The 25,787-nt window shown below is 37.6% G+C and overlaps 2 protein-coding genes across 2 annotated transcripts in view; both read right to left on the minus strand.

The window, feature by feature from the left end:
• The window catches only part of pde4cb (phosphodiesterase 4C, cAMP-specific b), an 89,785-nt gene extending 74,441 nt beyond the window's left edge, over positions 1-15,344 (minus strand). The window contains exons 1-2 of the mRNA XM_077583846.1: positions 15,182-15,344; positions 3,462-3,509 (exon numbers count right to left, since the gene is read on the minus strand). Of these exons, the coding sequence (XP_077439972.1) occupies positions 3,462-3,476 (15 nt within the window). The 5' untranslated portion in view covers positions 3,477-3,509; positions 15,182-15,344. The remainder of the gene's footprint in view (positions 1-3,461; positions 3,510-15,181) is intronic.
• Positions 15,345-16,752: 1,408 nt separating this feature from the next.
• On the minus strand, positions 16,753-25,524 carry cist1 (colon, intestine and stomach enriched 1). Its single transcript, XM_077584918.1, has 5 exons — positions 24,882-25,524; positions 24,486-24,539; positions 21,150-21,419; positions 20,784-20,947; positions 16,753-17,382 (listed from the first exon to the last, which is right to left on the minus strand). Exons 1-5 carry the CDS (start codon positions 24,928-24,930, stop codon positions 17,338-17,340), a joined length of 582 nt encoding a protein of 193 aa, XP_077441044.1. The 5' UTR covers positions 24,931-25,524; the 3' UTR covers positions 16,753-17,337.
• Between the last annotated feature and the right edge of the window lie 263 nt (positions 25,525-25,787).

A 25,787-nucleotide genomic window follows, 5' to 3' on the forward strand; every position in this document is an offset into this window, starting at 1 on the left:
GGGAGAGCTTACATTCCTTAAAAAAGATTTCGACACTGAGCTAAAGATGGGAAAAATTCCTACAAAATGAGCTAAAATTCGTATCGGTCGGATAACGTATGCGTGCGCAGCGTGTCTTGGAAAAAGGTGCTTGATCTGTAATTTGTTCCCCCTTTCTCCATTCATTTCCTATGGGAATTTTTTGGGAGTTTTTGGGGAATTGCGTCGCCATGGTAACTCGGAATTCCTAGAAAAGTAATGCCGCACCGAGTCAGATCGAGCCGCATCGTTTGATACCTCATTTGTCCCAGTGCGATCTACGGTACGGGCCGCATTTAAGCGGAAAAATCCGTGGAAGATGATATAATAACCGCAATAAACCCATTTTTGTAGGATAGTAATATGTGCTGCTTGCTTCGCTTCAGTAATCCAAAAGTAATCCAGTTACATTACTTTAATATTATGGTACTTGGATTACGTTACTAACTAATTTTTTTAGCAGGTAACTTGTAACTGTAATGGATTACATTTTAAAAGTAACCCTCCCAACCCTGAAAATGAGCAATACATATCCTTTCAAACAAGTTTGGACAGTGATGATGAAGTGCATAGTGTTGCATATAAATGCGTCAGAAAGCATGTTTTGATCAATACAACTGAAGCCTGACGGTAAGAAGTCAGGTGGCTCCATCTTCACTCAAAAGAATCACGCTCTCTTATTTAATTCAAGCAGTTGTTTCAATGTGGCACACACTCAAATGCAGTCACTTGTGTCACTCGAGGAGATCTTTGTAATGTGGCTCTCGACGCCAGGCACCTATCTGCATAATTTGCTTCCACAAATTGCCTTTTATATGCCAGCTTTTTGTGCGCTCACTCGGTAAACAAATGACGGTGCCGCTGGCTGTTTCCTGAACACAGTTGGCATTCATAATCTGCCTGTTGTCTTTTACAAACAGGATTAACAAACTACATACCGCTAAGTCTACCCCCCACAGCGCAGTTTGGGTTAAAACATCTTGGGCATGAAATGAAACGTCGGTGATAGACATGAAACAGGGGCAACACCCGAGCACACACTGTGTGTGTGTCAAATGTAATGTTTGTAAGTGTGCCTTGACACAGCAGTGAGCTTGCTTTGTTGAAAAGTGATCAGCATGAATGTGTGCAGTCATCAAACTGCTTTTGAAACGTAATCAGATGGCTCTGGCCGTCTTGCTAGCTGCAGGCTAGCTAGCAACTAGTGGCTAACGCTGGAGCAGACGCTGAATGCTGGCAACGTATGATACAATGTCAGCGTGATTAAGTAGTTTTTTTTTAGCATCCTTAATTAGCATTTGAACTTGATTTTAGGACGACAACGTCTTGTTGACGTCCATGACAAAAGTTTGGAAGACACCGCAACCAGAGTGACTAAAAAAAACAAAACGAGTCAAGTCAGTGGCGGCTGCGTGTTCTGCCATAGATAGTATGAAAAATTGTTGCTGCTTTTAGCTTGATAAGTTTTGCTAGTTTCACACATGAACAATTTTGGGGAACATGGTACTTAATTACACAAAATTGTAACATTAGACATTAAATACAATGTTGGAACGTAAATATGCCTTTTTCTATAACACCTAGGTATTGGTAAATCTCTATAAAAATGTTAATTTTTTTAAAAATTTTATTATGATTCCATGTGTAGTACGGTGGGACCATTTTAGAATCTTTCATGGAAAAAAATGCGTCTTAAATATGCTCTATCACATCAAAGTATTTTTTTTAAATATAATCGTAGGTCTAGTAGTCGCTAATTATATTACATAGGTCGCTACAAAATGCTAACATGTTTCCCCACCATGTTTCTGCTACAGATGCCTGAAGGAGAAGAACTTTTCAAACGTAGTAATTGGGGGTAGACTTTTGAAGTGTAAATTTTATTTAAATTATTTTATACTGTCTTGCTTTTGTCTGTGTGTGCCTTTATTTGGAGCAGTGTTCATGTTGTACCCGCTTTGGCCAATTAGGGGCAGTGGGGTTCCACGCGGTCTAATACACTGTTAAGTTGTAGCCACATTAGAGAGTAGAAAGAAAAAGTCACGATCAAGTTATTTCAATAAAAGTTGTTTTTTTGCAGTGTGGAGCCGTTCTTTTGAGTGAGAAAAGTGCCGCGACTAGGGCACTAATTAGCATTAGCGAGTCAGACTGGAGTAGATCATTACGATTCCTTGCACATCTATAAATTGAAGCAAAAATCATTGTCAATCAAATCGTTTTAAAGCAGAAATCGGCATTCATCGAAAATCGATTCTGAATCGAATCGCAGGCCCAAAAATCGGAATCGAGTCGAGTCGTGAGACAGTCAAAGATTCCCACCCCTAATAATAATAGTGAAAATGTCCATGCTTTTGTCTTTGTCACCATACATGAGCTTTCGCGTTTAATTTTTGCTCTACATCTGTCCAAAAGAAGGAAGGTGAGAATTGTACCTAACTTAGTGACCTTTTTTTTTTGTCTTGCACTCAAAAAATAGTCCATACATTTAAACTAATGCTAAATCTAATCAAAACCAAACTAAATAAAAAGTACTTTTTTTTTAAACTGCTCTAAAAGCTAATAAAAACCAACTGAATTTCTAAAAAGTCCAAATGAAATAAACTCTAACTTTAAATGAAAACTCCAAAACCAATTTAAGACTAGTTGGGTAAGTTTAGTCAGCTGGTCTTCAAACTCCTTCCTCTGATTTCATCTTGGCACAAAACGTACGATCCCGGCTTCAACCAAACACGCGCACGTGCACACGCACACAAACGCACGTACCCTCTCAGTGTGTAGCCACATCATGTAATCAGAGATGAGAGCATTTCATCAGGACACGCTGTTGTTCTACAAACGCATCAGGAGCAATCAAAGCTGCTGTTATTTCCCTAATTGAGAAAGTGAATATTAATTGATCACGATGGCGGGAAGAGCAAGCATGATGACCTTCACGCTGTGAGTCTGATGTTTGTGGGCGTGTACAAGCAGCAGACACAAACTGAATATTTTCTGGAAAAAACACTAAGTTCCAAAGTGAACTGGAAACTTTTGATGGTGTTGATGTGTAAATTATGACAAAAGCATCATGTTTTCTACCTTCTTCAAAAAAAAAATTCAATTCCATAAATTCTGGGTGAGCATATTTGGCAATTTGAATATAACAAATAGTCGGACAGAATCTAATTTTCTAGCAGTTTCATCACAAAACTGGAAGGAAAAAAAAGGCAATATAATCTGAATATACAGAGAAACAGCTAAGACCATTTTACATTAACATTTATACTCCCAGAAGGAAGAAATGGGTTCTCTGACTGAGTACTTCCATTTCCTATGGACTTCAAATGCAACACTGGGGTAATTAATTATTTTGTATAAAGATTAGCTAAATTACTGTTGTTACCCCACTGTGTGTGTGTGTGTGCGTGCGTGAGTGCATGCGTGCGTGCGTCTCTCTCGCTTACCTCAAGCCAAGACATTGATGCGTGTTAGTTGTTGCAGCAAAGCAGCAGCTGAGACAAAGACAAAAAGAAAAACAGGACTGTAAAACGACCCAACAACCACAAAATAATCCAGTATTGATAAATTCACTATTATGGAATGGACTAATATTGCTATAGCACGTTTTTAGCGATAGTGCCCAAAGTGCTTTACAAAGCCTCCCATTAACCCACCAGTGGTCGGCCAAATCGGGGCTCAGTGTCTTGCTCAAGGACATTTTGATGTGGTCACCTGGGGTGAGGATCGAACCCACAACATCACAAATAAGGATGGAGACGACCGCTCTACCACTGAGCCACGCCACCCCCTAACTATTAATCAATTTCTACAGAATACGCCCAATTCACTGTCTCCTTGCTCTAAAAGCAATACAGACCTTAGTAAAGATATGCAGGGTTGTCACTATCGACTATTTTTAGAATCAATTATTCCATTGATTAATCGGTTAAAATCGTATTTTGCATTAACTCATTCACTGCCATTGACGGCTATAGACGTCAAAAATTCATTTGAACTATTTCTATTAGTTTCACCTTTTTTTCCCACTTTTGTTACAGTACACGTTCCAAACAATTTAACATGTCGTAGCCTGAGCAGAGTATGTTATGAGTATTTAAAATGAACTCCAATTCTCACACAAAAGCTCCTTAAATTTTAACAACATGCAAAAACACAGTTTAATGTTTAATTTGGGATTAAGTTTAAAACTAAAAAAAACTTGAGATTAAGTTGAACTCATTCACTGCCATTGACGGCTATAAACGTCAAAAATTCATTTGAACTATTTCTATTAGTTTAACATTTTTCCCACTTTCGAAAAAAAAGTTCCTTGCACATCTATAGTTTGAAGCAAACATTATTGTCAATCAAATCATTTTGAATCGAAAATCGTTCTTAATGGAAAATCGATTCCCAATCAAATCGCAGACCCAAAAATCGGATTTGAATCGAATCGTGAGACATTCAAAGATTCCCACCCCTAATCGAAAGTGTGACAAATATCATCGCATTGTAAGAATAGTATCAAATTTTGCTAATTAATTTAACAGAAAAAGAATGATATTAAACAAAAGAAAACTGGCAAATCACAAGCTTTGTTATTCTTTGACTCCATTCCTGTCGTTAACGCACAAGTGACAATTCTCTTCAAACAATCAATGGACTTCAGTATGTCGAGCACCATCCTTCCTACTTACAGATGCCTGTAGTGTGGATGTATTGTTTTGGTGCAGTCACAACTTCTGGCAATGGAAAGAAACAACATTGCGTATCATTTACCCGACTGCGATGCTTGGCGGGAGCAAGAAGTTAAGAACTGACAAGACTGATGCACGGTTCAATCCCTTTGCTCATTAGACTTTAATTGTATTGAAACAAGTGAATGAACAAACAACAGAAGCCACTGGGAATTTAATCTGAACTATGAATCTCCTTTGGTGTTTGTTAGTTGTTTTTTTTCCATGAATGGAAAAAGATCAACAACTCAGACAGAGGCCCAAATTGCAGTGTCACCACCAAACACCAAGCATAAGTAAACGATAATTACAATCAAATATTTCAAGTTTTTTTTTTTAGAGGCTAACATTAGCATTGCAGTACTTTACTGACTAGCACCAAACACCAATCATAAGTAAACGATAATTACAATTAAACATTTTAAGGTTTTTTTTTAGAGGCTAACATTAGCATTGCAGTACTTTGCTGACTAGCACCAAACACCAAGCATAAGTAAACGATAATTACAATTAAAGATTTTAAGGGTTTTTTTTTTGGCTAACATTAGCATTGCAGTACTTTGCTGACTAGCACCAAACACCAAGCATATGTAAACAATAATTACAATCAAAGATTTTAAGTTGTTTTTTTTTAGAGGCTAACATTAGCATTGCAGTACTTTGCTGACTAGCACCAAACACCAAGCATAAGTAAATGATAATTACAATTAAACATTTTAAGTTTTTTTTTAGAGGCTAACATTAGCATTGCAGTACTTTGCTGACTAGCACCAAACACCAAGCATACGTAAACAATAATTACAATCAAAGATTTTAAGTTGTTTTTTTTTAGAGGCTAACATTAGCATTGCAGTACTTTGCTGACTAGCACCAAACACCAAGCATAAGTAAATGATAATTACAATTAAACATTTTAAGTTTTTTTTTAGAGGCTAACATTAGCATTGCAGTACTTTGCTGACTAGCACCAAACACCAAGCATACGTAAACGATAATTACAATTAAAGATTTTAAGTTTTTTTTTTAGAGGCTAACATTAGCATTGCAGTACTTTGCTGACTAGCACCAAACGCCAAGCATAAGTAAACATAATTATAATTAAACATTTTAAGTTGTTTTTTTTAGGCTAACATTAGCATTGCAGTACTTTGCTGACTAGCACCAAACACCAAGCATAAGTAAACAATAATTACAATTAAACATTTTAAGTTTTTTTTTTGAGGCTAACATTAGCATTGCAGTACTTTGCTGACTAGCACCAAACACCAAGCATAAATAAACGATAATTACAATTAAAGATTTTAAGTTCTTTTTTTAGAGGCTAACATTAGCATTACAGTACTTTGCTGACTAGCGTCACTCACCAATTACTTTTATTACCATATTTAATGATTGACACACATTTATTGAACCATATTTAGAACACATTAAACGCTGTTTTGCAGTAGTTTATATTGAACATGTTTGTTGATTGTTATAAATCAATCAGCATGCAGTGGTGCCTTGACCTACTATTTAATTTGTTCTGTAATCACAATCAAGCAAAACCCTTGTATTTAGACCAACTATCAATCATGACTGAATGGGAATGTCATTAACTCATTCACTGCCATTGACGGCTAAAGACGTCAAAAATTCATTTGAACTATTTCTATTAGTTTAACATTTTTTCCCCCACTTTTGTTAACAAGAGTATGAAAAGCTAGAATTATTTTAATTGTACATTTAAAACAGATATAATTTGGGATTAATCGTGAGTTAACTATTGAAGTCATGTGATTAATTACAATTTAAAAATTTCATCGTCTGATGCCCCTAATTTTTAACAATCTTTCCTTTTCTTATTTAATTAGGTGCATCAGGCGATTAATTTTTTTTTATTGTAATTAATCACATGACCACAAGTTAACTCAAGATCAATCACAAATTTGATATCTGTTCTAAATGTACAATACATTTTTTTCTAGGTTTTCATACTCTTGTTAACAAACGTGAAAAAAAAAGCGAAATTTTTGACGTCTATAGCCGTCAATGGCAGTGAATGAGTTCATCACATCCAGTCCCCAAAAAACACCAACTACATTTTGTGTGACATGTGCTTTATTAAAACATATAGTAACAAAAGGCCTACATCGCAAAAGACCAAAAACCAAAAGTGACAGGTTGTATCTTAAAAAAAAACAAAAATGGTTAACAACTTGAGATACTGAGCAAATCATACAGCGAATCTTTATGGTTAGGGTGCAGTTGCATTGGCAGGTATCAGCTACGCGTCACATTTTATACACATTAACGGAAGAGGCCTGATATCCGTTTTCACGCAAAACAATCGGAATTCTGTCAGTTGAAAGTTCGAGTGCAAACCTAGCTTAAGAGAGAAACCAGCATCAAGAAGAGCTCTTTCAAACTCAATTAAACATCTTATACCCTCATTTGAGTTGGCACACTGGGCTGGAAAAAGTCATAAGTCAGAGATTCGATTATTTTGTATGATTAAAAATATGTTTTTTGTTGAAGCAACTTCTGCAAGTGTAGTAACCGTTACACAAACACAAATTCTGGTCTGTTATGATTAAGCAGCTAAGAAGGAGATGTCCTTGTCTGCAACACTCAAGTCAACCATCTACTGTATAAGTGAAAACAAGACATCTTATGATAGTGTCGTCGCAATGACGCAAAGCAGATAACGGTGGTTTAAACATAAACTGATAAGAGTCTGAGCAACGTTCAAGAGTTTAGTCATCAAACTATAAATTCGCAACGGGCAAAACGTGATTGCTTGTCACACGAGGTTAAACAATTGCTGTACTGTACTGTAGATATCGATCATAAATGCAGTAGCTTTCCAGAAAGGTTCAATTATGTGGTACAGGCTTAACAATGTTGTAAAATAAATAAATTAATAAAATTAATAATAATAATAATAATAACTAGACTAAGTGCAATTTCTGCAAAAATTGTGTGGGAATGCTGAAAGCTGAATGCTAATAAATGAATGCTAATCTGAATGCTTTTGAAATAAATTGAAAGACAAATTAAGTATTAATTGTAGTTGAAAGATAAATGAATAAAAATAACACTTGAACCCGGGAGGCGTGAATTTTTGAAGCAAGTTGAAATTTATATGGAAAAGTGTCATCTGAAAGTACCCTCCATTCATTTTAATGGAAAAATGGAACTAATGATTTCCAATACAAAAATAAATAAAAATTCACTCAATAGCACCACCCAGGAATGCAGTACCCTCCATTCATTTAGATGGAAAACTGAAAGCATGATGGTCAGTTGGTTAGCATGTAATCACTTAGCATAATGACCATAGATATATTTCCAATGTACAGTCAGAGCTGAGATTTGAACCCACAACCTCCTGGTTACTGGTCATTGCATTTTACCAAGTGCGCCACTGAGCAGTATCAGAGAGCTGTTAACGATGTTCAGCTGTAGTATGTATGGAAGTGGGCGTGGAAAGTGGGACTTAGTCCAAGGTCAATGAATGAATGGGGAAAAGTTGATATTTAACATTAAATTGTGCCACTGGTTCTGTGGCAATTCAAAATTTGAAACACAGTTATACAATGAGAGCACTTTGCAAACTAGCAATCAAAATATACACCAAAAAGCTTTTGCACATGGCAAAAAATCGATTTCTGGGTTATAACGAGCAAGCGGGACAATGTGCAACCAAGCAAGAGAATTACAGTATACAGTACACATATTTGTTTTACAACAATACTTAATAGGGGTGGGAATCTTTGAATGTCTCACGATTAGATTCCGATTTTTGGGCCTGCGATTCGATTCAGAATAATTTTTTGATTCAAAATGATTTGATTGACAATGATTTTTGCTTCAATCTATGAATGATCTACTCCAGTCTGACTCGCTAATGCTAATTAGTGCGTGCGCTATTCACGTCACTTTTCTCACTCAAAAGAACGGCTCCACACTGCAAAAAAACAACTTTTATTGGAAAAACTTGATCGGGACCTTTTTCCTTCTACTCTCTAATACGGCTACAACTTAACAGTGTATTAGACTGCGCTGAACCACACTGCCCCTAAGTGGCCTAATCGGGTACAACATGAACAGCGCTCCAAATAAAGGCACACACAAAGGCGAGACGGTATAAAATAATTTTAATAAAATCGATTTTGGGCCATTTAAAATCGATTCTGAATCGTACTAAATGAGAATCGCGATTCTTATGAGAATCGTTTTTTGGCACACCCCTAATACTTAACCATATTGATCATTTCAGATGTACACGTGGATGAAGTATATGTGAGCGCCGCTGTGTATGTACCACGCTAGTTACATCCAAATGAATAGGGGCGAACCCCGCCTTTCTTAGGCACGAGCCAATATCGATTTCAAAGTACTGAAATTATAGCTCTAAAAAGAACATTTTTGAAATATCTGGGTAACTAAAAACTGTTTTTTTTCCCAGACTGAACATAATTTATTATTAGTATTATTAGTAGTAGTAGTAGTATTAAGCAAACTGTAGAATATTTGGTACAGAAGAAATGTATATAAAGTTTGATTGAATAAATAAAATTATTCTTAGTAAGTCAAGTAAGTGGTGAGGTATTCTTCAAGCAGACCCGTGGGCTACTCATGTTTTCCTTTGGGCTAACTAGTGATGCTGGCACTTTTTCTTTTTCTTTTTTTTTTAGAGCATTACACAAATCAACAGAGCAAAAAGGCATCAGTGTTTTCACGGTGTCTCTTTTGTCTTGCTCGCTCTCTCCTTCCTGCACTACTGTTCACCCCTCCCCTCTCTGCTTGCAGGGAGAGAGAAAAAGGTTAATTGGAGGCAATGAACTCCAAAGAGGCGTCTTGTTCACTCAACTATGCAAGCTATACCCCTCAGCATTGCCACCACAGGCAATATTGGCAATTATTGAAAAACCAGTAATCGGACCATGCCTACTTTCAACGTGTCTTTAGTCTTTCTCATGTCATCTTTCTATAGCAACCTGCGTCTTCCTTGACTGGCATGGCCATCTTTTTATGGATTAAAAAAAGTGGTATGATACAAGATATTGGAGCCTCAGAAAATTGCATTTTATTCTTTTATGGCAAGAAAAAAAAAACATGTTCCGCTGGGGGCCCACCCCACTATTTGAGTAGGATTGCACTAGCTCAGGGGTGGCCAAGTTCGGTCCTCGAGAGCCACTATCCAGCCTGTTTTCCATGTCTTCCTCCTTCAGCGCAGCTGATTCTAATGATCAGCTCATCAGCAAGCTTTGCAGAAGCCTGACAACGATCCTGATCATGAATCAGGTGTGTTAGTGGAGAGAAACATAGAAAACAGGCTGGATAGTGGCTCTCGAAGACCGAACTTGGCCACCCCTGCACTAGCTCATTAGGATAGCAGTATTTTAGTTAAGACTTCTCAGCAATAAGTCACATTCATTCAGAATTAGCATTTCTTAACCTTTTAAACAAAGACACACACACACATACTGTACTACTGATGAATATCACCCACTTCCAAATGGATGTTTGCTGACTCGGGCCCATTGTTATGTCTGGCTGCAGACATATTACGATAACAAAATGGAATTCCTCTGCAGGAAAACAAAAAAGAAACTGACATTTATGACTGTCACCTGTCACAGTGACCAAAAGTCTACTATTCCTATCAATAATCTGTTCATAAAAAAATGGCTCATGTACAGTATTTTGTTTTCAGTTCACTAACCAGATGCAGGGAAAAAAAGATTTGGCATGATTGTAAACATTTCCAGATGAGACAAGCAGTGAGAGTATTGCAGCAGCAGCAGTGTGCCACCTATTGGTCACACACAGAACAGTTGTTGGAGAAGTGTGTGGGGAAAGGGCCCTTTCTTGCCGTTTGAAGCTTCACTGCATGCTTATGTAAAAGCGCTCAAGCTTTTTGGGACAACTTTACCGCAACATAACAGCTCGTTGTGCTCATCTTATTCAATTATACACTAACTCTAATTTTAGTAAACGTCCTAAAATAGATTGAGTCCCTTTTTATCACGGAGGATATGTTCCGTAGTTTAGCCACCACACACTTTAAACACATTTGAACTTTTGAACTCATTCACTGCCATTGACGGCTATTGACGTCCAAAATTCATTTGAACTATTTCTATTAGTTTAACATTTTTTCCACTTTTGTTAACAAGAGTATGAAAACCTAAAAAACATTTATTGTACATTTAGAACAGATATAAAATGTATGATTAATCGTGAGTTAACTATTGAAGTCATGCGATTAATTACGATTAAAAAATGTAATCGCCTGACGCGATTAAAAAAAGAAAAGATCATTAAAAAAAATATCATAATTAATTGCATGGCACGAGTTAACTCACAATTAATCACAAATGTTCTATCTGTTCTAAATGTACAATTAAAAAAATCTATTTTCATACTCTGGAAAAAAATGTTAAACTAAAAGAAATAGTTCAAATGAATATTTGACGTCTACAACCGTCAATGGCAGTGAATGAATTAAAACACACCAAACTTATTAAAAGAAAGTTTTTAAATGCACTGTAATGTAAACATATCTGAATGTAAAAAAAAAAAGTCAAATATAGGCTTTAAAAAAAAAAGTGTAATGTTGTTTCGCCTGTGTGATAGATAAACGCATATGCCTTTAAGAGGCGGTGCTTGGTGAGGTGGCTTGTGATGTCGGCGCGCTTGTGTGTGAGTGTCTAGGTGTGAGCTGTGGCCAAAAGCAGCTCCTTGGTAAACATGTTCATGACATTTTAGTGCTCTCGAGGCATTCAATTAATAGCTGAAATGTGCACCGCAACAGTAATAATAATAATAATAATGCATCCGATTTATAGAGCGCTTTTCGACACTCAAAGACTGCCAGTATGCGCCAAACATTCGCACCTGCCATTCACCAGTGTGAGTAGCGATGGAGGCACTGTGCGAAGTGCCTTGCCCAAGGACACAACGACACATGGCTTGGGGAGAGCGGGGATCGAACAGCCGACCTTCTGGTTACTGAACGACCACGGCCGCCACACAGTGGCTCTCCTTTCTCATACGACAGGGCATCACAGCAAGTAAATACAGTAATCCCTCGTTTATCACTGGGATTATGTTCCTGACCAAACCCACGACAGATGAAATCCTCAAAGTAGCAATTCATTTTATTATTCATACAGTTATAATTATATTGCATATTTTCAAGCTTTAGGCATAATACTAATACAATAAGCACGTGAGGTGTAGGTATTATTTTAACGATCTGTGACTGTGACTTTAAATGGCGGAGCCTGGAGTCAGCCAATGACAGCATAGCATTACAAGGCTTTATTATTAGCCAATGTGTGTATCGTTAGCCGGTGTGACTGAACTGTGAAAAAATTGCATTTATTGCATTTTGCTATCCTTGTTCTTTCCTTGACCACTGATGGAATAACTAAAATTTGTTCTACCTAGCAGTGGTACGATACGTTAGATTAGCTAACAATGTTAACGTTAGTTGTGTATCTTAAGCCATTTACGCACTCATTCCTCCCGGCTTGCGCTTGCTGCTCAGCAGTCTGTACTATAACAGTTTGTGTGGAAAAACCATCACAGCAAAATGTCATGATAGGTTAAAGCAAAAAATCTGCGATATTAACTCATTCACTGCCATTGACAGCTATAAACGTCAAAAATTCATTTTAACTATTTCTATTAGTTTTAAAAAAATCCACTTTTGTTAACAATTGTATGAAACCTAGAATTTTTTTTATTGTACATTTATAACAGATACTCAATTTGTGATTAATCGCGAGTTAACTAGGAAAGTCATGCGATTAATTACAATTAAAAACTTTAATCGCATGACGCCCTGAATTTTTAATAATCTTTTCTTTTCTTTTTTTTATTTATTCACTGCCATTGATGGCTATAAATGTAAAGAATTCATTTTAACTATTTCTATTAGTTTAACATTTGTTCCCACTTTTGTTAACAAGAGTATGAAAACCTAGAATTTTGTTATTGTACATTTAGAACAGATGTAAAATTTGTGATTAATCGTGAGTTAACTAGTGAAGTCATGCGATTAATTACAATAAAAAATGTAATCGCCTCTTGCCTTTAATTTTTAATAATCTTTTTTTTTTTTAAACGAATTTATGGCAGTAAATGAGTTACATTGGATATGTACAGTGAAGCTACAAAAACTGAAGTGTAATTTGGTGAGAGACACTTGTATAGTGCAAAAAAAAAACACATTTGAAAAATAATAGCTTAAAAATCTGCAAATTAGCAGGGCCGCAAATGTACAACTGCAAATTAGCAGAGGACACTAATTCAGAGAGGTCAACTCCACCTGCGTTTTGCTTTTGCTTTTTTTGCGACGTTTATCCCAAAAGGACCATTCTTTACAAGGCTTGTTCAGTAAAGAACGGAAAAAGAAAATAAGTGCCACACACCAAAAATATCAAGGATAAGACGGCTCACCTTCAAAGCAAGGAGTCAGCATGCGGGTCACTTTTTAAGTACACGGTGTTCCAAACAATTTAACATTTCGTAGCCTGAGCAGAGTATGTTATGAGTATTTAAAATGAACTCCAATTCTCACACAAAAGCTCCTTAAATTTTAACAACATGCAAAAACACAGTTTAATGTTTAACTTGAGATTAAGTTGTGTGTTTTTTTTCTCTCTCTAAAAAAAAACAACTTGAGATTAAATTTAACTCAATCACTGCCATTGACGTCTATAGACGAAAAAATTCATCATCGACTATTTCTATTAGTTTAACATTTTCCCACTTTTGTTAACAAGAGTATGAAAACCTAGAATTGTTTTTATTGTATTAGAACAGATATAAAATTTGTGACTAATCGTGAGTTAACTAGTGAAGTAATGCGATTAATTACGATTAAAAATGGTAATCGCCTGACGCCCCTAATTTTTAATAATCTTTTCTAAAAAAAAAAAAAAACGATTATTAAAAATTGGAAAAAAATAATTACAATTATTTTATTTTTATTTTATTTTTTTAAATAAAAGATTATTAAAAATTAGGGGTGTCAGGTGATTAAAATTTGTAATCTTAATTAATCGCATGACTTCAGTAGTTAACTCACGATTAATCACAAATTTGATATCTGTTCTAAATGTACCCCAAAAAATTCTAGGTTTTCATACTCTTGTTAACAAAAGTGGGGGAAAAAGGTTAAACTAATAGAAATAGTTACAATGAATTTATGACGTCTATAGCCGTCAGTGGCAATGAATGAGTTAATAATGACCTAATGTTTTACTTTTTCTTAAAGGTAAAGAATGACATTCACGAGCAACGGAAAGGCATTTTCACCTCAACACAGCCAAAGAAGAGAGTGTGGCGTGCATTTTCAAGAAATTCCATTTAAAATGCACTAACTGAAAAGCAGATTTGGAGAATAAGGCAGGCAAAATAAGATAAATGAAAAGAGAAAATGGCACAGGTGGTGTGCGTATTGGACATTTGTGAAGCTTTGTGAAATCACTTATGAAACTTCTAAGTGTTTAAACTAGGACTGAAGAACAATTATTTGCATTTGAAATATACCGGTAATCACGATTTGATCAAAGGTGATTTTCTAATTACAAGGGCTGCGATTTGACTGGTCATTATTACTGTATTGAGAACGGAGTGGAGGGGGAGAAGGCAAAGCTTAACACTGGCCAAGAGGTTTCCGTCTCACAAAACATTGTCATTGGTGTTTACAGATAAAACTTTTTCCACTAGTGTGACAACCCGGACACGTGAGCTGCACCTTTATCTTAATCCACTGTCTGTCATCAATTATCGAATTATTGTGAGTGTGCATGTGAGTTACCTTATTTGTACACTTGTATGACAGTTTATAAAGTAAAAAAAATGTTCCTTAAAAAATTACCTGAGGAAATTCATAAAGATTTTGGTTACTTCCATGACTTCCTACTGTAAGTGAAAAATGTTTTGCCAGCAGGTAGTGTTGGACTTTGGAGCATTTATTGTAATGATGAACATTCGAGACGGCCATTCCCTCTTCCCCTGAGATACAGGAAAGAAATAATCCACGTCAAACCCCTGTGTCTGTCTGTCTGTCTGGGGGGGTCAGCAGCAGAAGAAAGGAAGCAGATAAATGGTAGAGGAGGAAGGAGATGACAAAAAATAAAAGACAGGAGGAGGGAACGGATAAATAGTTGAAGGACATTCATTTCACATTTCTTTGCATAGAATACAACATCATTCAAAACAATGCTGACATTACACATTGACTTCATGAACTAACAAAACGAATGCGACAAGTTAAGGGTGTGAGAATTTACAATCAACGCAATGTGAGCGTGTGTATGCATTTGTAAAGGACTGCTAAGTGACAAATGAACAGAACTGTTTGAATAAAGCTGTCATTTTCTGGAGCAACTTTTAAATGTGTCTTTCAAACTTTTAACAACTTAACTCTGAACAAGTGAACTTACCAGTGAGACGCTCGTGTCGACGCCGTCTTGTGTCCCGCGCGGGTGGCCCAAAAGCCTCCTCTCTCTCTTTCTCTCTCTCTGTCAACACGGCAGCACGGTAGCTCTTATCGTCTCTTCCATTTTTATTGCTGCGCTTCGGTGAGATAGTTCGACTTCAAACCCCTCGAACTGTTCAAACTGGGCTATGCGTGGCGCCCAGTGGCCCTCCGTCACAGTGACGTCCCCCGAGTGATCACATGACACGAACGTAAACAAGCGACACTGTGCACGAGTGCTCGTCTAACTCCGTGACTTGTTGTTTTTCATTAGCAATTTCAAACATTGCATCCTATGTTTTTACATAGATATATTTTGAATATATTGTTTATAATTATTTTTTAATCCCATGTAGCGTTATTTTCTGTTTATAATGCAACACATGATTCTTTTTTTTTTGTGCTGCAATTTGCATTGGTTAAATAAAATAAAGTTGTTTTATTTTAAACAAAGAAAAACGCTCGTCAATGCGATGTACAGTATAAAGTTATGAAATACTAAACTGATTTTTCCCACCAATTTTTTTAATTCGATTGTCTATTGACATCACCAGGAACAATTTTTGCTTCTGTTGAGTATGTTTGTATAATTTTTTTTTAATTTTATTCGTAATGTATGTATCCTCATGGCGTTATGTTCAGTGTTCATAAATGTAAAGTCACGTTTGTTTAATTTTTTTTTAATGATATAGCTCTTATGTATTTTTATTATTATTTATGATTATTTATGACTCATTTTTTTCTGAGGCCACATTGTAAATATTTTCCTTCCCTTATTAGGCCAATTATGACTGAAAGGTAAGAAACATCAGTTTTCTAGCAAAGCACAGCGATCTGCACATTTTATTTAATTCTAATTTATTTATTAATTTTTTATAAGATAAAAATGTTGATTCAGAACTCCAAATGATATATATAGCACAGTTCTGTTACATTGCACTTTTGTATATTATTGATGGTTTCCACCATTTTGACATAATAGTGGTGGTATTAAGAGTATTAATCAGATAAATGCAAATTCAAGGCTCGGGAATCAAATGCACGGCCCATCACTATATAATATTTATTTGTAATATTGCTATCTCTAAGTGTGGGCCTGGTGATTGGCGTTTGTGATGCCATCAAAGGTGAAAGAGCGAAGAAACATTTCAGATAGTTAAAGTATGTCTTGTGATAATGGAAAATAGATATCCTAGAGCTGGACTGGCCATCTGGCATAGAGGGCAGCTGCCCGGTGGGCCGGCGTCTTTTGGCGCTGATGTGGTGACAATGATAATTTTCCTCAATTTTTCTGCAGGTGACCGGCCCACAACGGGCCAGACCATTAATCCATTTACAATATAGACAGTCAGGGGTATCCAGGAGTCATGTCATACAAAAGATTCTGGATATATGTCCATTTTATTTCATGAAACCCTGAGTGTAGACAGTATAAAAAAAAGGAAAAGATCAAGTTCTCTTTTGGGCTGGCGACCAGTCCTGGGTGTACACAGACAGCCGGGATAAGGAGAAGCACTATAGAAAATTATGAATGGATGGGATTTCCAAAGTGTTTTTATTTCACAAACTGTATTGAGGATTTTATTCAAAGACAACAAGTAACTCATGTGACATGTATTTCTTCAAGGTTACATTTGATAAAAGTCTTTAAGTGCACAAAACCATGTGGGTCATGTTGCAGCGACCCTGACCCTTACCATCCGAGCGTGCGTACAGCTGCTGTATGCTGATGAGTCATTCACAGGAAACTTCGGTGTGTGAGAGAGGACAATAGTGTTACGTGGCAGAAAATGCGCTTGAATCAGCAAGTGCAAAAAATGATGAAATAGACAACAACAAAAATCCCAACACAAATCTATTATCAGCTGAGTTATGGTGACACGAAAGAGATTTTTAAATGCTTATATTTTCTTTTACAGATCCACAAATACGGAGGAATCGGCCATCACGTAGCTTAGCTGTTCTTGCAATGACATTGTGACGATACAGTGCCGGTAAGCGACTGATTGTCTTTTGGAAAAAGAGAAGAAGAGGCTGATTTATTAATCCCTGGTAGTGAATTGCTGTACGTGCAGACTGGAGGCGGAGGCGTTGACGGCAACGCTCTCGAAGTCGTAGAAGTCATTTAGAGTAGCGAGCAAATGGAGATCCTTCGTTCATTTTGTCCTGGGAAGAAGAAGAGAAAAAAAGCAAAGTAGAACTGATCCTAAAGGATAGTATGCGTCATGCATTTAATGGTTTCATTTGATGCCATTCAAAATAGCCGACAATCGTCCGTCAACTGATAGGGCACAAATTGAACTGCTTGGAAATGAACATTTCAACAGTAAACAATCTCTCTTTTCTCTGCTGGCTGTCTGGAAGAAATTACAATGTACATTCGTATTCAACTTCACCTGCAACAAATTCAATTATAGTTTCCCCTCTTTCTCACTTCAGCATTTTAATGACACAATCAGTCATGTTGCAACGATACAGTGAGTGAACAGGAAATGCAAATGATGACACTTCCACTAAACTTGGCAGCTTCTTTTGACGCCAACGAGACACGAAAAGTCACCTCCAACTACGCGACCTTCGGGCAACCTTTACATTCCGCCGCTTTCCTCACTGTCACTTCTGCTGTCATTTATTAAGCCTATCTGCTAATCATCACCTCCTCACTTTGCAGAGTCAGTGTTTGTACCCATATGAGCAGGTCACTGCAGGTGGACGTACAATGCCGGCCACTTCATTAGGTACACTTAACGCAATGCAATTTGATCCAGTACAGTGGTTCTTAACCTGGCTTCGATCGAACCCCAGGGGTTGATGATGATGTAAACCAATGAATGATTTGGCAGCAATGCTTCCAAAAACAAAAAAAGCTCAACACAAACACTCCTCCTTTCCTGCTTCTCTGACTTTTTCAAGCACAACAATCCAGTCGGCTTTCCTGTTGACGTAAAAGAGTAAGCAGAAAGCCACAGAGGCGAAGGGGAACAAATGACGCGAATGTGTTTTGAATGCCAGCTTTTCATTCCCCGTCATGGGTGTTCAATTCTCCTGTAGAGCTCGTCACGCCACAACGGTCACCATTCATTCACATTTGGCTCCAGAGTAGACATATCACCCTTTGCTTCATGGTGGCCTCTGCACGGGGAGCACCATGAGTTTAGTGGAGGGGCAAAACAAATTTAAAAGCAAACACGATCTGATACATAAATTTCTATTATTTTAAATTCAAATCAGTTTTGCAGCTAAAAGCCATCATTGTTGACTGCATGTACTGTTAGGCAACATTTTCATTTCCCACAGCGCTTATCATGCTTAATGGGGGTTGCCGGTGAACTGGAGTCTATCCCAGGTGACAGGAGGAGAGGTGCAGCACATGCTCAAAAATGCAACGTACACACAGGAGGACTGGAGCTGAGATTTGAACCCCAAATATGAGAACTGTGATGAAGACATGCAAACCACAAAGACATCATGGCTCCCTAGGCGAGATTGTAACATTGTAACAGTTTACGCAAAATAGAATACGTTCTTCATTGTATTATCGTATCTGGCAAACAAATCATGCAAGTGACGCCTAATGAGACAAACCAAAAAATAGCAACAACTTGACCTCTGGTTTCCCCATGTTCCCTTTTTTTTCTTCCCTGTGCTTCGGGCAATTTTGGTCATTTTGACATATTTAGTGCTCACAAAGTAATCTGGGGTTCCAATCAGATGTAGGAAGGAGTATTTGGTATTATCATCATCATTATTATCAGATTATTATTAGTATTATCATTTTTAGGGTTAGGGTTCATTCTACATCTATCTATCTAATCCATCCATCCAACCCATCCATTGATCTAATCCATCCATCCATCCATCTAATCCACCCATCCATCCATCCATCTATCTATTGATCTAATCCATCCATCCATCCATCTATCTATCTATTGATCTAATCCATCCATCCATCCATCTATTGATCAAATCCACCCATCCATTGATCTAATCCATCCATCCATCTAATCCATCCATCATCCATCCATCTATTGATCTAATCCATCCATCCATATATCTATCTATTGATCTAATCCATCCATCCATCCATCCATCTATTGATCTAATCCATCCATCCATCTATCTATCTATTGATCTAATCCATCCATCTATCTATTGATATAATCCATCCATCCATCATCTATCTATTGATCTAATCCATCCATCCATCTATCTATCTATTGATCTAATCCACCCACCCATCGATCTAATCCACCATCCATCCATCTATTGATCTAATCCATCCATCCATCCATCCATCTATCTATCTATTGATCTAATCCATCCATCCATCTATTGATCTAATCCATCCATCCATCCAGCTATCTATTGATCTAATCCATCCATCCATCATCTATCTATTGATCTAATCCATCCATCCATCTATCTATCTATTGATCTAATCCACCCACCCATCGATCTAATCCACCCAGCCATTGATCTAATCCACCATCCATCCATCTAATCCATCCATCCATCCATCTATTGATCTAATCCATCCATCCATCTATCTATCTATTGATCTAATCCACCCACCCATCCATCCATCTATTGATCTAATCCATCCATCCATCTATCTATCTATTGATCTAATCCACCCATCCATCCATCCATCCATCTATTGATCTAATCCATCCATCCATCTATCTATCTATTGATCTAATCCATCCATCCATCTATCTATCTATTGATCTAATCCACCCATCCATCGATCTAATCCACCCATCCATTGATCTAATCCATCCATCCATCCATTGATCTAAACCATCTATCTATCTATTTATCTATCCATTCAATCCATCAATCCCATCCATCCCATCTATCATCTACCCATCTATCTAATCCATCCATCTATCTGTCCATCCCATTCACACCATCCACACCATTCATCCCATCTATCCATCCATCATCCATCTAATCCATCCCGAATAATTTTTTGGTACACCCCTTCAAAAAGAAGAAAATATTTTGTGCCACCAACTCTCTACCACAACTTTAAATAGTACCATTTGTCTACAACATTTTTGTAAGTGCAATACTCCCCGCGCGCAGTCTGACAATATGACCACCACTGCCACCTACTGCTGTGGATGTGCGATTACACGTTAATCTAGTGAGGCTAGAGGCTAAAAGCCCCCAACATGTTCCTTGGGATGCCCTCCTGGCATCATCTTTGTGTGATCACATCACGTCAGGTCAAATTGGTAAACATTTCCATGCAGTGCCTCAATGGTTCTCGCAGGCACAGCTGGATAACTCCTCTTTAATCTTCCCAAAAAGTCTTGAAAGGTAGCTTGCTTTTTTTGTACCGACATACTGTATCTCACCTAATTTTGAGGTATTTGAGGTCATGCAAACAAATTGACATCCAGTTTGTACGATGCCAAAATTTGTGAGCAGCTGGGATAGGTTCGATGGAGTATATCTATCTCTTAAAGCTATAGCAGAAAAAAAATTTGATTGGTAGTCACAGTTAATAACCGGGGACTGTAAAAAAGCATTTTGAGAACAAAAAATGTTTTCAAACTCACCATGGGCACATCTTCAAGCCTCTCAAAGTCGGAACTCGGTGACTGGATACATTTGACTGTGGCCACGATGAGCAGGAGAGCAAGGACGATGCAGAAGATGGTGATGATGGCGACAAGGCCAGGATTGGCCCTCAAGTCGTCCTCACCAAAAAGTTGAGGAAGAGCTGAGAGGGTAAGAAATACATCATTTGGATGATTTAGGGCTGTGTCACTTAAAAGTCATATGGTAAATTAATGGATGAATGGTTGTTTTTAACTGAAAACAGCCTAAAGATGACATAACATTTTGTACTGTCTGTCTTCTGTGGGAAAAGTTGTCCATGGCGGCCCAAGTGTTTCATTCACTTCTTGATGTAGTAGACTGACCTTGGCTGGTTGATTTTTGGTGAGATGTGACGACAGCCGAGGCAAAGATTGTCGATAGAAGAGGTGTTGTCTCTTTGGAAGTCTGCCTGGCAACCGCAGTGTCATGCTCCTGTATCCTGTTGGATGTTTGCGGAGGCTGGGCTGACGCTTGCGATGTCCCTGTCGGAGGAACTGTTCGCTGCTGTGTGCTGTGACTGGTCCAACCTTCATTGTTTGTTTTTGTTAAAGCGCTCACCAGTGTCTGTTTAACTGTTGGAGAGAAGCTCGTGCCTGCAAATGAACATTATATACATTATTCCTAAAGTTAGTCAATTCCGAATCTGCAAACAAATGTCACACCCACTCAAGACTCCAGTGTACACTTTTGATTTTCAATTTTCTGGGTTGTTATTGCTCAGCTCAACATTTTTGACTGGCGAGTGCTTAAAGCTGCTATCTGTAACAATTTGGCCAGAAATATCTTTACACTAGACTTTTTATTAAATATCTTCTAATTAGTAGATTAACACCTCAGCTGTTCACAATGGGTACTCTTGCAAGGCTCTAGCCAATAGTTTTCAGACTGGATTCGGGTTCGAATTTTCCGCCCTCTGTCTGCAGATGTGACGTCATTTGCGTATTGTGTATGCGAACAAGGGTGTTTCATTTTTCGTCAACAGGTGGCAGTACCGATTCAAAATTTAATTTTCTGCGTCCAGTAGCTTTAAAGCTGCTCTCTGTGACAATTTGGCCAAAAATATCTTTACAATTGCCTTTTTATTTGACTATTTATGACTGAAAAATCTTCTAATTAGTAGATTACGATTAACACACACCGGAATCACCCAATTTATCTAGTCCTATCCCCACTAACTTATAAATTATTATATTTAATAATATATCATTAAAATATAAAATAAAACAAATGAAGAGAGAAAAAAGCAAATGAAAACATGCACTTTTCTTAAAAGCACAGATATTAGTGTAAGTTATAAACCCATATCCATTGCTTACTCAAAAAATAAAAAATAAAACGGTAAAAGAGAAAATTAAGCCCTACACATACAATTATTCTAATCACAATATAATACATTTTCAAAAATTGTACATACATGGGAACATAGAGCATGCTTATACCCATACACATACATATAAGTGCATACAGCATACATACATTATATGCATTTTCCTGCATATACACTCATAGATTAATTTTATTTATATATTTTTGTAGCACTAGATATTTTTAAAACATTTTATTGAACATAGCAATTGATTCACAGTTTTTCAATTCAGTTTCATAATTGTTCCAGAAATTAACCCCTTTAAAAGAAACACACATTTGCTTTAGATTTGTTCTTATCATTGATTTTTTTTTTAAGTCACTTGTGCCCCTTAACCCATTGCAGCAGATTTCAAACAACTTCTGAATACTGTGGCAAAGTAGGTTATTGTATACTTTATTTATTACTTGTGCTAAGTCATAAAATTTGAGAATATTCAATTTAATGAATAACGGATTTGCTGGTTCAATGTAATGTGAGTGAATGTGAATTTTTTGATCATCTCATGTTTCTAACATTACTCGTGTAGCAAGGCAGAGATGAAGTCCAAAGGGGGTTTAAATTCAACAAAAACAAGGTGGTGAGCATGGCACTACTAGCAGGCAAAACAAAAACAACTAAAGTCAAGTGATAAACATGACAAGAGATGTGACGTGGCTAAACAAAAAATGAACAGAGACAGACTGAGGCCCCGTTCAGACGGAAACAAAGACGGCTTGGTTCCTCGAACAAATCTCATACACACAGAAGCATTTCAAGACTTGCGTGTGTCCAAAAAAAGACGCTGAGAACGTTTAACGGCTGTAATGTATATGCCAAGTCTAGAGTGGCGCTGTAGCACAGCCACAGGGAGTTAACGGAAAGCGTAGACACTTTTTTCTAACTTTATTGCAATCTACAGAACAAACATGGCTTTGCATGTATCGAAACAACATGAAAAAGACGAACACAGGAGAAGTGACAATGGCGGGTGATTCAAGTACAACACCGCTTGTTGAACGTGGGAATACAGAAGCAAAAATATTTTGCTGCAAAAGCATATGCAAGCTAAGGAGGCTTCGCAAAAACGACTACGACACGGCTATCCGCCATTGTTGTTGACAGACTGACGGTTCGTGCGCATTCACACGAGAATTGGCGCATACGTCATCAATCTGCGACAATGTGTCGTCATCGAGCTGCGACCGTTACGTCATCGCTGGAGGAGTATCCTGCATATGGTGTACAGACGGACGCGTACGGGGCGCGATTTGAAATCTTTCCACTCTGGAGCCCGGTTTCAAAAGTCCATCATGTGGACGAACGGCCTAAACGGTAGGGGTGGGAACCTTTGAATGTCTCACGATTTGATTCGATTCAGATTTTTTGGGGTGTGCGATTCGATTTAGAGTTGATTTTCGCTTGGGGACGATTTTTGCTTCAATTTATAGATGTTCAAGGACTCGCAATGATCTAGTCCAGTCTGATTCGCTAATGCTAATTAGTGCTCTACTCGCGGCACTTTTATCACTCAAAAGAACGGCTCCACGCTGGGAAAAAACCACAAAACTTTTATTGGAATAACTTGATCGTAACTTTTTCCTTCTACTCTCTAATGTGGCTACAACTTAACAGTGTATTAGACCGCGTGGAACCACACTGCCCCTAGGTGGCCAAATCGGGTACAACATGAACAGCGCTCCCAATAAAGGCACACACAAACAAAGGGAGGACAGTATGAAATAATTTTAATAAAATCGATTTTGATATGTAATAAATGAGAATCGCAATTCTTATCAGAAAAAAATGTTTTTGGCACACCCCTACTAAATGGTAAGAAGCTTGTGAGGATACATTGAAATTGGCTTTCGTGTGGATGGACGGGGCCTGTGAAACCAAGAAGCTACATACACACTCATTAATTAGACAATGAAACACACCTGGACAAGACAAGTGGCTGAGGGAACTGATTTGCTGACACAAGGGTCGAGGGAAGCACAAGTGGCTGAAATCACACTTGACAAGACAAAAGGAGACACAAAGACAACACAACCTGACAAAAACAAAAGGAAACATGACAACACAAATCTAACGTTAACCAGAACAACTAAACCAAAATCATGACCGAAAGAACAAAAACTAACCAAAACATGACAACTTGAAGCATCTCTAGTGAGCTAAGCAAAACTGTCATTAATATTTTTTACTTAAATCAGCAAAACAACAGGACTCGAGATTTTCACTCATACTGTCAACTGAAATTATGAAACAAGCACACATGTTTAACCAGTAGAAATGTTGAAGTCTGACTTACTCTGACTGATGGTCACAGCCAGCAGGGAGATGAGCACCGTCAGATGCATCACTGCTGTATGTTGGAAAAGGAAAAAGCTGGCAGCACAGGCTTGCACACGCACGCACACACACACACACACACATCCTTAAGAGCAGGATGCGTTGCACGTCTGTTTGGCCACTGCATAACCTAGAAGCTTGTTCGGCAATGTTTGAATAGTAGCCGTGTTGGCATGCTATTCCCCATCCCTCAAGTTGTACAACACTTTTACACTGGAGCTGGCACCTTAGCAAACATCCTCATTATCATTGGTATTTATTAATTACATAATATTCATTAGATGTCACAGGCATAAACAGGATATAAGCATGATAGTCCATAAGAAGTAGCACTTCACAAAAAAAAACACTTTACTGTCGTCTCTATCAGTGAATCCGAACCATGGTGCCTGGAGATCTTCCATCTTCAGGTGTGCTGCAGGAAATCCTCCAATTTCTCTTTTTTTCCATTCCGTGATGTCTTGTGAAAATGTTCAAATTTACAATGTGCCTTAGCTCAATAAACGTTGGGTAACACTGTCGTCCACTGTTCATCATTAAAAATGGTGTGACTGTACATTTTGAAAACACAATAATCAGCATTAACACCCATTCAATTGCGCAAGTGCACCTAATGAAGAGGCCATTGGGTGTATTTAAGTGAAAAATCTGTTTAAAGATAAAAATGCATAGTTTGCTGGCTCACGGAGGTACCCAAAGTTGGCTTCAAAACCCAAAAGCAACTTTACTTATCAATAGTCACTGTTTGCTGTTTGGACGAAGCAGAATCGTGTCGTCTACCTAACGTTTGTTTCGACCAATCACGGCAAATGATGAAAATGTCGTCGCTGGCATGCGACTGTTGTGACTAGCTGATATCATGGCGTTGAGTTGATGTTGTCGGTTTTGCAATGTTGATATGCGGATACCACAGAATGAATTGCAGCGTCCAAGTATTCGTCCACCGGTGTCGCCATGTTTGGTTTGTTTCTTCCCACGGCTTTGGCGCTTCTTGTTTTCGTCACAGCTGCATATCCCGCCCCCAAATACAATGTCGCTCTGCGATTGGTCCGAACCACCAGTGGTTCGTATCGGTGGAAATCAATGGATGCGGAACAAGATGGATTCTCTGGAGTTTGTGAACTCACAAATACCGCGAGAATACTTCTAGCAAGAGCAAGGTTAGTCAATAGAAGCATCATTTAAAAATGTCAACCAACAAAAATAAAGACATGAACCAGAAATTAAGTAAATGTTTGTGTTAGTTCATAATACAAATAAG

Source organism: Vanacampus margaritifer, chromosome 13 (assembly GCF_051991255.1).
Source record: "Vanacampus margaritifer isolate UIUO_Vmar chromosome 13, RoL_Vmar_1.0, whole genome shotgun sequence".
NCBI classification, from domain to species: Eukaryota; Metazoa; Chordata; class Actinopteri; order Syngnathiformes; family Syngnathidae; genus Vanacampus; species Vanacampus margaritifer.

Excerpts from the sequence above, each read along its gene's own strand:
- cist1 (XM_077584918.1), bottom strand. The coding sequence starts at position 24,930 with ATGGAAGATCTCCAGGCACCATGGTTCGGATTCACTGATAGAGACGAC. Across the intron at positions 24,540-24,881 it reads ATTCACTGATAGAGACGACA|CAGTGATGCATCTGACGGTG; the intron begins GTAAAGTGTTTT and ends TCCAACATACAG. Across the intron at positions 20,948-21,149 it reads CCAAAAATCAACCAGCCAAG|CTCTTCCTCAACTTTTTGGT; the intron begins GTCAGTCTACTA and ends TTACCCTCTCAG.